We start from the raw sequence: 14,489 nt of genomic DNA, 5'->3' as shown, positions 1-14,489 counted from the left end.
ATAGCGTGCCAACGAGTGGTGCGCTACGAGCTTGTAAGTCTGCTATTTTTTGAAAAATCAAAGAATGACTGACATTTTTTAGAATCTGATCTCAGGTCAGAATGGGTTATACACATATATAGTGTAAAAATGTGTACGTCACCAAGAGGGGGGTGGCATCTGAAAAGCTAGCGGCTTCCCGTTTGATGTTTCTGGGATTTAAACTCTAGCCCACATGACTCAGAATAGATTTAAAGGCGTAGTGAAACGGAAATGGTGGACATTTTATTTTGACGTTTCAGACGGTTTCAAGTTGAAACATCGCTATGACGCTTCTGAACCAAATCGGAGCGTCGCATCCCTTCAGGCGATGGGACGGTAGCTAGGGACGGTAACTACGCTATACGCAGCACATGGAGTGTGTTTGTTTACAAGTCAGACAGTCGGCCAGCACAACCAGTTTACTGTTATGTGGCTTATTTCAACCCTATGATGTTTTCAGATACATATTTTGAATGGGAATAAAAACGGAGGATTTCGGTAATCAGTAGCAGCTGTGCTGGACGGATGCGCAGATATGGGGAATTAAACGGGTGAGCTTCATTTTTATTGGCTTTTATCGATGTGGGCCTCGACACGTCATCACGCAGCACGTTTTCGTTTTCAGGAAGTAATACAAAATGTATTTTATGGACTTTTGATATAAAAACACAAAAATAAGAATTTGCCCATTTTTTTGGCATGCATTGTTAGGTATGCCCTATGATGACCACGGATATGGTCTAAAAGTGTGGAAAAACGTATTTATTTTTCACTACACCTTTAAGCCCACATGACTCAGAATAGATTTAAACTCTAGCCCACTAAAGGTACCTGCGTAGAGGACTCGTCCTGCCCGGTCTAAAGGTACCTGTGTGGTCTAAAGGTACCTGCGTAGAGGTCTAAAGGTACCTGCGTAGAGGACTCGTCCTGCCCGGTCTAAAGGTACCTGTGTGGTCTAAAGGTACCTGCGTAGAGGTCTAAAGGTACCTGCGTAGAGGACTCGTCCTGCCCGGTCTAAAGGTACCTGCGTGGTCTAAAGGTACCTGCGTAGAGGTCTAAAGGTACCTGCGTAGAGGACTCGTCCTGCCCGGTCTAAAGGTACCTGTGTGGTCTAAAGGTACCTGCGTAGAGGTCTAAAAGTACCTGCGTAGAGGACTCGTCCTGCCCGGCCTAAAGGTACCTGTGTGGTCTAAAGGTACCTGCGTAGAGGTCTAAAGGTACCTGCGTAGAGGACTCGTCCTGCCCGGCCTAAAGGTACCTGTGTGGTCTAAAGGTACCTGCGTAGAGGTCTAAAGGTACCTGCGTAGAGGACTCGTCCTGCCCGGCCTAAAGGTACCTGTGTGGTCTAAAGGTACCTGCGTAGAGGTCTAAAGGTACCTGCGTAGAGGACTCGTCCTGCCCGGCCTAAAGGTACCTGTGTGGTCTAAAGGTACCTGCGTAGAAGACTCGTCCTGCCCGGTGTCCTCAGAGGAAACCCTCCTCAGGACGTCGACAGTCCAGGCGTCCACATCGTCAGCGTCTGCGTGGAACTGTTGGACAGCCACGTCCTGTTCTAGCGCTGACTTCCTGTTAACACACAGAATAACATTAATATCGTCATCCTCCTTTTCATGATGATGATTATTATTATTATTAATCTTAATGTCTCACCTCTGGGCGGCCAGTGCCTCTAGCCCCGCCCACTGGGCCTCCACCTCTGCTATTCGCTCCTGGATGTGGGCGGCGCCCAGCGCCAGGCTCCGCCCCTCGGCCACGGTGTGTCTCAGACGCCCCGCCCACCCGGACATCTCGTCCTCCAGGGCGCCGTGCTGAGACAGCAGGCGCAGCGCGCACGTCAGGTCACGTGCACGCTCCTCAGAGCGCACGATGATCTCCTGGTGGGATGCGCGTGCGCGCGCGCGCACACACACACACACACACACACAGGAAATGTAAACTTATTGACATGTTGCATGTTTACAGGTGGACATGGCAACACACGCCATCTCCAATTGACTTCCTGTATCTGCTTGAAGTGGGCGGAGCCATCTCCACTTTACTTCCTGTATCTGTGTGACGTGGGCTTACATTCACACACCGATGGCGGAGGAAACCATGCAAGGCACCAAACAGCACATCAGGAGCAATTAGGGGTTCTGTCTTGCTCAAGGACACTTCCACACTAACTCTGGGGGAGCACCAGAGATTGAACCGGGAACCTTGCGCCGGTTACCATCCAGCCACTCTACCGCTGAGCCACCGCCGCCCACCGTTCAGTACCGTCGCCCTGATCCAGTATGTTATGGTTCAGGGTTTAGGGACTATGGGTTCAGAACATTCTCCCTGATCCAGTATGTTAGGGTTTAGGGACTATGGGTTTAGTACCTTCTCTCTGATCCAGTATGTTAGGGTTTAGGGGTTCAGTACCGTCTCTCTGATCCAGTATGTTAGGGTTTAGGGGTTCAGTACCGTCTCTCTGATCCAGTATGTTAGGGTTTAGGGACTATGGGTTTAGTACCTTCTCTCTGATCCAGTATGTTAGGGTTTAGGGGTTCAGTACCGTCTCTCTGATCCAGTATGTTAGGGTTTAGGGTTTAGGGGTTCAGTACCGTCTCTCTGATCCAGTATGTTAGGGTTTAGGGTTTAGGGTTTAGGGACTATGGGTTTAGTACCTTCTCTCTGATCCAGGCCTCCTCCTCACTCATCTCCCAGTGAAAGGTCCAGAGGCGTTTGGACTCCTCCAGGCGGGAGCGTCGCTCCGCAGCCAGCTGAGACAGTTCCTGGTAGCAGAACTCCATGTGAGAGACCCTGTCTTCAATGAGCTGGGGCTCACATGCTCTGTAACCTGGAATCAATACAGTTAGAACTCCATATGAGAGACCCTGTCTTCAATGAGCTGGGGCTCACATGCTCTGTAACCTGGAATCAATACAGTTACAACTCCATATGAGAGACCCTGTCTTCAATGAGCTGGGGCTCACATGCTCTGTAACCTGGAATCAATACAGAACTCGATGTGAGAGACCCTGTATTCAATGAGCTGGGGCTCACATGCTCTGTAACCTGGAATCAATACAGTTAGAACTCCATGTGAGAGACCCTGTCTTCAATGAGCTGGGGCTCACATGCTCTGTAACCTGGAATCAATACAGAACTCCATGTGAGAGACCCTGTCTTCAATGAGCTGCAACCTGGAGACTAACCTGACTCTGCCAGATGGGGGCGGTATTGGGTAACCATGTTCCCCAACACAGCAACCATCTGGGATCTCTCAGGGAGTTGAGCTAACACCGAACCGCTCCGTGGTTCGAACCAATCAGCGTGAGCTAAGGGCGGGATATGTGCCAAACCGGATGTGAAGCTATATAGACACGTCAATATGATTGGTTGTGTTTGCATGCCCACACGGTGATAGACAGACGGTCCCATCCAATCATCTACCAAGTATCTTGAAAAAAAGGAACAGCCCCGTCATCGAATTTGCTTCCGAGATCCCAGATCCCAATAAGCTGTGAAACAAATGTGTGTAGCAAGCTTCTTGGATCTGGCAGCGTCAGGTTACCTGGAGACAGCATCAATACAGTTAATTAAACAATTAATACAGTTAATTAATGAGCTGAGGCTCACATGCTTTATAACCTGGAGACATCATTAACACCCCAACACGCCCAGGACGAAGTTCGCCGTCCTTCATTTAGATTATTGATTTGATATCACAACAGATCACATTGCTCCACAGCCTAGGAGCGCCTGTTGGGCAATACTCCATGTCTATGTAAAAAAAGAAAAAGAAAAACGTAACATTTTATAATAATTGTAGCCTACATTAAAAAACGGTGTACTATATGAATAGTCCACTAGTTGAATAGTGGGGGGGGGGTCCCCTGGAACAACATATTTTCAGATGGGGGTCGGCGGCCAATTATATATAATTTTTGGAGTCCTTGACATGAAATATTGAGCACCACTGATACAGAAACATGAGGTTTTTCAGATTTTGTTTTTTTTAATGTCGACGTCAGGTCTAAAGGTCAAAGGTTGCTCTCACCGTCTGCCGTGAGGGCGGAGCATCGCTGGGCGCTGGCGTTGACCTGCCGGACGCGCTCTGATTGGACGGATATGTCAGCTTCAACCAGACACTGGTTCTGGAGGAGATCCTCAACCTCCAGGAGGTGTTTACCGTAGTCCTGGGAGAGGAGGAGCATCTACACACACACACACACACACACACACACACACACACACACACACACACACACACACACACACACACACACACACACACACACACACACACACACACACACACACACACACGCGACCCATGGGTTGAGAACCCCTGATATACACTGACACGGAGCAAGACAGGAACGCCCCAAAACATCACATCCGGTTTTTTTTACCCTGGGCAGAATTTTATATGTCTGTCAATGCAACTTTTTCCAATCCTTAATCACATACGGACAAACATCTATGCCGATAATATCTAACTTGCGGAGGTAACGTGCCTTGTCCACGGGCAACAGATCTTTCACACTTTAGTCACCTGGAATGTATTAGTGTTAGTCTAGTTTTAGTCGACTAAATGTCATAAGATTTTAGTCGACTAAATCTACAGGTGATTTAGTCGACTAAAATGTATTTTGCTGGGGCTTGTTGCCGTCATAATGACTTATTTTACACTTGCTGAAAATAGCCGATCTACAAGCTCACAACGTGTCGCAGCGCGACGCGTTGTGAGCTTGTAGATCTGCTATTTTCAACATGCAACCAAGTGTAAAATGACTTATACTGGATCTCTTGTCCACTAGTCCCTTCCTAACATTTTAGTCTAGTTTTTATTTGTTGACGAAATTGTCAGTATATTTAGTCTTAGTTTTAGTCACCATAGCATAGTTTTAGTTTCCATTTAGTTTTCTTCAGTGGAAAAAGTAGTCGACGAACATTTTTCGTCTTAGTTTTAGTCGACGAAAACAACACTGGTACCTTCATGAGGTCCATCCAGTCCATGAGGAGCAGCATCTCCTGGATAGACGTACCTTCATGTGGTCCATCCAGTCCATGAGGAGCAGCATCTCCTGGAAGACGCGCTGCACGGTGAGGTGCAGCTCCAGGCGTCTCCGGCGTTCCTTCAGGAGGTCCAGGAGGTAGTCCCAGAGGCGGAGCACGTTGTCGCGCCGCGCCGCCACGCGCACCACGTCGTGGTAAGACTCCGCCTCCAGCTCCGAGGCCACGCCCACCACCGCCTGGTAAAACAAATATAAAAATTAAAGGGTCCATTTTTGGATATTAAACCCTTTCTGACCTGAGATCAGATTCATACGAGGTTTCCACTGGACACACACTGGTCTGATTAACCCATTCTGACCTGAGATCAGATTTAAAAAAATGTCAGACGTTCTTCGATAAAAAAAAATATAGCAGACCTACAAGCTCGTATGCTATGAGCTTGTAGATCTGCTATTTTTCAATAGCTAAAGCATAACATGATGCTATAACACCAAAATGGGTTCCCGTTCAGAATGGGTTAAAGTTTTAGGTCACATTTCAGTCACCAGGAATGTCTCTTTGTGTTATAAGTCTGGTTTTAGTCGACTAAATACCGATCTTAGTTTGACGTTTGCTGAAAATAGCCGATCAGAATAGCGCTGCGACGCGTTGTGAGCTTGTAGATCGGCTATTTTCAGCATGCAAACCAAATGTAAAATAACTTGTACTGGATCTGTTGTCCACTAGTCCCTTCCTAACACCTGTTGTCCACTAGTCCCTTCCTATTGTCCACTAGTCCCTTCCTGTTGTCCACTAGTCCCTTCCTAACACCTGTTGTCCACTAGTCCCTTCCTGTTGTCCACTAGTCCCTTCCTGTTGTCCACTAGTCCCTTCCTGTTGTCCACTAGTCCCTTCCTGTTGTCCACTAGTCCCTTCCTAACACCTGTTGTCCACTAGTCCCTTCCTGTTGTCCACTAGTCCCTTCCTGTTGTCCACTAGTCCATTCCTGTTGTCCACTAGTCCCTTCCTGTTGTCCACTAGTCCCTTCCTGTTGTCCACTAGTCCCTCCCTAACACCTGTTGTCCACTAGTCCCTTCCTGTTGTCCACTAGTCCCTTCCTGTTGTCCACTAGTCCCTCCCTAACACCTGTTGTCCACTAGTCCCTTCCTGTTGTCCACTAGTCCCTCCCTAACACCTGTTGTCCACTAGTCCCTTCCTGTTGTCCACTAGTCCCTTCCTAACACCTGTTGTCCACTAGTCCCTTTCTGTTGTCCACTAGTCCCTTCCTGTTGTCCACTAGTCCCTTCCTGTTGTCCACTAGTCCCTTCCTGTTGTCCACTAGTCCCTTCCCAACACCTGTTGTCCACTAGTCCCTTCCTGTTGTCCACTAGTCCCTTCCTGTTGTCCACTAGTCCCTTCCTGTTGTCCACTAGTCCCTTCCTGTTGTCCACTAGTCCCTTCCTAACACCCGTTGTCCACTAGTCCCTTCCTGTTGTCCACTAGTCCCTTCCTGTTGTCTACTAGTCCCTTCCTGTTGTCCACTAGTCCCTTCCTGTTGTCCACTAGTCCCTTCCTAACACCTGTTGTCCACTAGTCCCTTCCTGTTGTCCACTAGTCCCTTCCTAACACCTGTTGTCCACTAGTCCCTTCCTGTTGTCCACTAGTCCCTTCCTGTTGTCCACTAGTCCCTCCCCAACACTAGGAAGGTCGACGGACATTTTTTTTTGCTCATAGTTTTAGTCGAGGAAATCAACACTGACCTGCACACGCTCCTCGTACGCCGTGATGTCCGTCTCGATCGCCTCGTGCTTCTTGGTGGCGGCCTCTACTGACGGGAGGTCATAACCGAAGTTATCCTGTTAAATACAATATAATATAAATCTACTGACGGGAGGTCATAACCGAAGTTATCCTGTTAAATACAATATAATATAAATCTACTGACGGGAGGTCATAACCGAAGTTATCCTGTTAAATATAATATAATATAAATCTACTGACGGGAGGTCATAACCAAAGTTATCCTGTTAAATACAACATGATACATATTTAACACGACACCACACGACACACGACACGCGACACGCGACACAACACAGGATAAATATACACAATACTACATAGAGCAGCGAAGTCCTAACGTCACTGTTCTGTAGATGGCGCCAGTCCACAGGTTTGTGTACTTTTTATTTGCATTGTAATCCCCATAGGGGGATTTTAGATCTCTTCATATAAGAACTGTGTTCTTAAAAATAAACCGATCCCGGCCTTTTCACTCACATGGATATGAAGCATCGACTGAAGGTGGAAATGTACAAATATACCCAAAGAGTAACACAATAAGCGCTAGAAACGAGTGAAACAACCCAGAGACTACATTTCCGGGTGCAGCTGCCCGTCGCACAATATCATGATATTATCGTTATCGAGGGCCTAATATCGCGATATATATCGTATCGCGAGGTACCCATATCGTCCCACCCCTAGTACACATTGCTGCCACCTAGCGTGGCTGACAGACAGACAAACAGACAGACAGACAGACGGGTACCTGGGCCACCAGCCTCAGGTTCTCAGACAGACAGACAGACAGACAGACAGACAGACAGGTACCTGGGCCACCAGCCTCTGGTTCTCAGACAGCCAGGTCTCCCTCATGGCCGCCTTGCGATCGAAGCGCCTCGCCAGCTGCTCCAGTTTCTCCTGACGAATCAGCTCGTCCCTCAGGGCCAGCTCGCGCTCATGCTCCGCCTTCTCCAGCCTCTCCCACGTCTGATTGGACGGGTATAGTGTCAGTCAGGCTCCGTGAACATTAACCCATTCTGACCTGAGATCAGATTCATACGAGGGTTTCCACTGGACACATACACTGGTCTGATGAACCCATTCTGACCTGAGATCAGATTCTAAAAGTGTCTTTGATTTTTCTAAAATAGCAGACCTACAAGCTCGTAGCGCGCCACTCGGTGGCGCGCTATGAGCTTGTAGATCTGCTATTTTTCAATAGCTAAAGCATAACATGATGCTAACACCAAAATGGGTTCCCGTACAGAATTCTGACCTGAGATCAGATTAACCCATTCTGACCTGAGATCAGATTCATGTGGGTTACATGTAGATTACATGTAGGTCTGCTGTTTTAGAAACATCGTGAAATTGTGGCGCGAATCTTTGAATATATTCGTAACGTTTTTAACTAAATCGTTGCTTCTGGAGGGGGGGGGGGGGGGGGTCCCAACATATTTGTAGATGGGGGTCGGCGGCCAATGACCTTGTTGATGTCATGGATGAGGTTCCCCTCCCTAGGGGTGTAGACCTCCTGGTTGTCATTAACCCATTTTGGGGCGCGAACCCCTTTTTGTGTTAGCATTATGCTATGCTTTAGCTATTGAAAAACAGCAGATCTACAAGCTCATAGCGCGCCACCGAGTGGCGCGCTACGAGCTTGTAGGTCTGCTATTTTTTTTTAATCGAAGAACCACTGACACAGAAACATAGCTTTTTCAGGGATGTAGAAGATTTTTTTTAGAATCTGATCTCAGGTCAGAATGGGTTAAAGGTCAAAGGTTAAAGGTCAGTACCTTGTTGATGTCATGGATGAGGTCAGAGGTCGTGTAGACCTTCTGGTTGTTATTAAAGGTCAAAGGTTAAAGGTCAATACCTTGTTGATGTCATGGATGAGGTCAGAGGTCGTGTAGACCTTCTGGTTGTTGGCTCTCATCTTACTCTGGATGGTGAAGAGAAGAACCTCCAGGTTACCTTTCTCTGTGAACCTGACACACACACGCACGCACACACACACACACACACACACACACACACACACACACGCACACGCACACGCACACGCACACGCACACACGCAGTCAGACAACACTGTTCCACAACAAGTCCTTACGGTGTTCTGGTTTTTAGGTAAAATCGTGTCATGCATATTTATGTTACAACTGAACTTATAGGTTTATAGGTGTTATGTGTGTTTCTGTGACTAACCTGGGAGGTTTCTCTACAGTGGTAAGTATACTGTAGGTGTTACGTGCGCATATTTGTGACTGACTTGGGAGGTTTCTCTACAGTGGTAAGTATAGGTGTTACGTGTATATTTGTGACTAACTTTGGAGGTTTCTCTACAGTGGTAAGTATAAGTGTTATGTGCATATTTGTGACTGACTTGGGAGGTTTCTCCAGTGTGGTTAAGTATAGGTGTTATGTGTATATTTGTGACTAACTTGGGAGGTTTCTCCACGGTGGTAAGTATAGGTGTTATGTGCATATTTGTGACTAACTTGCGAGGTTTCTCTACAGTGGTAAGTATAGGTGTTACGTGCATATTTGTGACTAACTCTGGAGGTTTCTCTACAGTGGTAAGTATAGGTGTTACGTGTATATCTGTGACTAACTTGGGAGGTTTCTCCACGGTGCGGTAGGAGTTGAAGGCCTGCAGTTGCTGCTGAACTCCGCCCAGAGAGTTGGCGAACTTCCTGTTGTTGAGGATGACGATGGTCTCTTCGATCCACTCCAGGAGGTCCGAGGCCAGAGACTCGTACTGGACCACCATCTGCTCCGTGTCAATGGCCTGGTCCAACACCTGGACACACACAGAACACAGTGACCAGAAACTCCCCCTATCTGTTGGGTGAGGAACAACACCTGGAGACACACAGGACACAGTGACCAGAAACTCCCCCTATCTGTTGGGTGAGGAACAACACCTGGAGACACACAGGACACAGTGACCAGAAACTCCCCCTATCTGTTGGGTGAGGAACAACACCTGGAGACACACAGGACACAGTGACCAGAAACTCCCCCTATCTGTTGGGTGAAGAACAACAATGTGCATTAACCCATTCTGACCTGAGATCAGATTCTAAAAATGACTGTTTGAAAATTAGTTTTCTGAAAAAGCTATGTTTCTATGTCAGTCGTTCTTCGATTTTTCAAAAATAGCAGACCTACAAGCTATGAGCTTGTAGATCTGCTATTTTTAAATAGCTAAAGCATAACGTAATGCTAACACCAAAAGGGGTTCCCGCCTAAAATGGGTTAACATTAACATTTGTTGAGCTGCTGTGACAGGAGAAGGATGTCAAATGGAATACAACCACCTTAAAACCCTTGGACTCCCGTTGACATTATTGACGTAATGAGAGAAAAAACAACAATAACTATAAGGTATAACTATCTCTTTGTATCGGTTCACAAGATAGTTTTACGCAAAGTGTTAAAGGGATAGTTCAGATTTTTTGAACTTAAGTTGTATGAAATACAACTTTTGGGCGTAGTGATATGGACACAAAAAACATGGTTCTGCGTAAAAAAAGAACGAAAGTTGCACTAATATTTTAGAAATAGGTCAACAATACAAATTACGTTAGTTTTGTGGATTAATTTACCTTTACTGCGTGGCCCCCAGTGCCCCCCACAAAATGACCGGAACTACTTTTGATTTCACTAAAACCAGAGCAGGACTCCCACCACGGGACTCGGGGAGTCAATTAATACAGTTGCAACCACTATAATAATGGCAAGTATTTCATACAACTTAAGTTAAAAAAATCTGAACTATCCCTTTAAAGCTGCTATAAGCAATAATGTCAAAATTGTAATGACCTGGTTTTTTGGTATTCCGACAGCCAGCGATGGGAAGAACACTCCCCAAAAAGACTTAGGCTCAATCCCAATTCCTCCCTTCGTCCTGGCCCTTAGCCCTTGCCCTTGCTTATGCCCGTTCACGTGAGGGGGAAGGGTTATCTCAATTGTCTTTGGAGCGAGGGGTAGGGCCGAGGGCGAGGGGTAGAATCCCCTTCATTTGAAGGGATATCTCGACGGGACTTCAAACGGAGCAACATCACTGAGGGGCAGTGAGGGCTGAAAGGCGGACGAGGTAAGAAGCCTTTTATGTCCTTTATTATGGAAAAATATTATAATAACCAATATTATTTGAATGTATTAACAATCTGCATCGCCAAAAATATCGCAATCTCTAGCAAAGGTTAACGTTACCTCACGTGAACTAACGATATGATACGGCGTTGCATTCATACAACGTTACCCATTCAGTGACCACAGCCCCTTCTTTCTATACTGTAAATTGTTTTTCCTTTTTCTAACCCTGTATATATATCTGTACCCATGCTATACAAACTGTTAATACAATAATCAATTAATCAGGTACAACTGTTGAGCAGGTGTCAGAATGAGCTATATCTAGCTGAATTACATTCTGCATGGTGGCCTACCAACATGAGACAAAATTACAATATATTTATTTCATCATAACCACAGCAATGTTATATTTACGTTCCATCTCTACAGCTTATGGAAAGTGGTTTTCAAAGTGGGTTATGGGCTAAATGATAGGTTGTACACTCTCAGAGCTAATTAACATTGATTTTACAATATAAATTGGGGGTCCCAGAGACAGAAATGCCATCAAATGGGGGTCTGCGGGCTAATTAGTGTCAATTTGGGGTCCTTGACATAAAAAGTTTGGGGACCACTGGCCTGTAGTGAGCTTGCAGATCAGCTAGTTTCTGAGAACAGGTTGTATATCAATATATTATATCACATATCAATATCTACAAGGGACGTTCAATATTTAGGGACGTTCCAATTCCTAGGGGGATGATTTATCTCCCTACCCCTTGACACTCATTATGTAGGGGGAAGGGGAAGGGGCAAGGGCTGAGGGGTAGGGTTAAAAAAGGAATTGGGAAAGGGCCTTAGTCTCCGAGACACATCTAGGGGGCTGCAATCGGCATTCAAAGATTTTCCTAGAAGCTTTTGTCATTGGTCGATTTGCCCATCTTCTTCCTGATTGGTTAGTCATTGCGACTGTTTTTTTCCCGACCAATGATAAAGCTTCTAGGAGCATCTTTTTTCTTTATATATATTATTTTTATCCCACGATTTTGTAACCCATTTTTCACCCCTGTGTCAATCATCTAATGCATGGGTGTCAAAGTCAAGGCCCGCGGGCCAAATGTGGCCCGCCATGTCATTTTATGTGGCCCGCCTGCCTTTTTTTTTTTAATAGCCAAAATATAGGCTAATAAGTAAGGCTGCATGATATATCGAACATGTACCTTCATCAGAGTGGAGAATATAAGTATAAATCAAGTTGAGCAAAGCCACTCTTCTCTGCCCCTCTCTCTAACAGACACAGTTAACGAACGCTTGTTAAGTGCCTGCCAGACAGACAATCAGATGAAATGAAGGCAGGTGTAGAGTAGAGTGTAGACTAGTGAACTGAACATGTTCTCTTTATCAAGTACTTCATACCAGCCCCTTATGAAACTACTTCTCCCCAAATCCAAATGGATTTCATTTTCCGTCCTGAATGGCAGTAACTAGCATACAATGAGAACTGAGAAGATCTCCACAAAGGTTTACTCATCAAAACTGATTATATAACTGTAACCATCAAAGCATGTACTCAACATATAATGGTTATGTGACCATGGCATGTGCATAATATAAAATCTTATACGTTTTATCTGTTATTGATTAATATGGGGGGTGGGTTCAATGAATCCACCCCCCACTATGTGTGTGGCTGGCTGGCTGGCTGGGTCTGAGCACTATGTGTGTGGCTGGCTGGGTCTGAGTACTATGTGTGTGGCTTGCTGGCTGGCTGGGTCTGAGCACTATGTGTGTGGCTGGCTGGCTGGCTGGGTCTGAGCACTATGTGTGTGGCTGGCTGGCTGGCTGGCTGGGTCTGAGCACTATGTGTGTAGCTGGCTGGCTGGCTGGGTCTGAGCACTATGTGTGTAGCTGGCTGGCTGGCTGGGTCTGAGCACTATGTGTGTGGCTGGCTGGCTGGCTGGGTCTGAGCACTATGTGTGTAGCTGGCTGGCTGGCTGGGTCTGAGCACTATGTGTGTGGCTGGCTGGCTGGGTCTGAGCACTATGTGTGTGGCCAGGGTTGGGAGGGTTACTTTTAAAAAGGAATCCCCTACAGTTACAAGTTACTTGCTAAAAAATGTAGTCAGTAACGTAATCCCGATTACTCCATTTAAAAAGTAACTACAAGTTACTTTCAGTTACTTTTCGATTACTTTTAAGTAAAACTCAATTTAATTAGATAATACAAGTTTTACCATTGATAGACAAGAATGTTGAGCCTATGAAATTAAGATAAGGACAACTGAAATATGGTTAAGGTCATTTCATTGTTAAGAATTTGACCTCTCTGAACAGTTACAGTACATTACTGTAGAGTCATTGTGTCAACTTATAACAGATCATAAGAAAAATGCATCTTGACCTACAGAACCATTTTGATTGTTTGATTGACAACAACCAACAACTTTGACAACCAACAACTTTGACAACCAACAACTTCATCCATGTGTGGTCAAAGTGGCAAATAAAAACTATTTTTGACATTCCTGGCTGACACTCATTTAGATAGACATGGCATGAGTATAAAACATTGACTAGACAGTAAAGACTAATTTATATAGTCTACAAATAACTCAGCCCTATACAATTATATTTATACCCCGTAGGCTACTCTTTAAATAAAAAGCCTCATTGTATTTTACCTAAAAGAGAAGACTGCGCTACCCATTATTTATCCCTAATCCAATATATCATATGCTCTCCTATCTAGTATCTCTGCAGTGTTGCCTGGTCTGATTTTTATAAGCCACATTGGGCTTATTTTTCTGAAGTTGCTTGTAAATAATGGTAGAACGGTTGTGAGCTTGTAGATTGTCTATTTTCAAATAGCCAACATATATAAATATGCACATTGTTTAATGGACGATATATATAGCTTTGAAGTGCTCGTGTGGCCTTTTATAGTCGCTTCTTTTGGGCTTGTTTTCATAGACCTGGTTGCTTATTTCTCTCGCAAAATGGCGACACCGCCAGCAGCAGCCTCCACTGTGAGGATTTTACACAGAGTCAGAGAGGTGCGCGCTGTGCTCAACTCCAATCCATTCCGTTTGGTGTTATAATAATTTATAACTTGTTTGTAAAATTAATGAGGAGAAGGGGAGAATGTAATCCTCATGTAACCCCCGTTACAACTCCCCCGTTACTGTAATCCAGATTACACATTTTAAAATGTACTCTAAGACGTTACAGTTACGTTTTTTTTTTACTCTGATTACAGTAACGGATTACATGTAATCCGTTACTTCCCAACCCTGTGTGTGGCTGGCTGGCTGGCTGGGTCTGAGCACTATGTGTGTAGCTGGCTGGCTGGCTGGGTCTGAGCACTATGTGTGTGGCTGGCTGGCTGGCTGGGTCTGAGCACTATGTGTGTAGCTGGCTGGCTGGCTGGGTCTGAGCACTATGTGTGTGGCTGGCTGGCTGGCTGGGTCTGAGCACTATGTGTGTAGCTGGCTGGCTGGCTGGGTCTGAGCACTATGTGTGTGGCTGGCTGGCTGGCTGGGTCTGAGCACTATGTGTGTAGCTGGCTGGCTGGCTGGGTCTGAGCACTATGTGTGTGGCTTGCTGGCTGGCTGGCTGGGTCTGAGCATACATAGA

General features: G+C 45.8%; 1 protein-coding gene across 1 annotated transcript in view; it reads right to left on the bottom strand.

Moving 5' to 3' along the window:
* The window catches only part of LOC310858630 (spectrin beta chain, non-erythrocytic 1-like), a 73,371-nt gene that overhangs the window by 41,961 nt on the left and 16,921 nt on the right, over positions 1-14,489 (bottom strand). The window contains exons 9-17 of the mRNA XM_083764823.1: positions 9,390-9,577; positions 8,651-8,762; positions 7,603-7,761; positions 6,750-6,845; positions 5,040-5,246; positions 4,049-4,205; positions 2,673-2,845; positions 1,672-1,895; positions 1,455-1,587 (exon numbers count right to left, since the gene is read on the bottom strand). Coding sequence (XP_083620949.1) covers positions 1,455-1,587; positions 1,672-1,895; positions 2,673-2,845; positions 4,049-4,205; positions 5,040-5,246; positions 6,750-6,845; positions 7,603-7,761; positions 8,651-8,762; positions 9,390-9,577 — 1,449 coding nt within the window. The remainder of the gene's footprint in view (positions 1-1,454; positions 1,588-1,671; positions 1,896-2,672; positions 2,846-4,048; positions 4,206-5,039; positions 5,247-6,749; positions 6,846-7,602; positions 7,762-8,650; positions 8,763-9,389; positions 9,578-14,489) is intronic.

This window comes from Protomyctophum parallelum (genome assembly GCF_964188405.1).
Source record: "Protomyctophum parallelum genome assembly, chromosome: 5".
Classification (NCBI taxonomy): Eukaryota; Metazoa; Chordata; class Actinopteri; order Myctophiformes; family Myctophidae; genus Protomyctophum; species Protomyctophum parallelum.
Note: the sequence above shows the minus strand (reverse complement) of the source record. Positions and strands in the feature narration are given on the sequence as shown.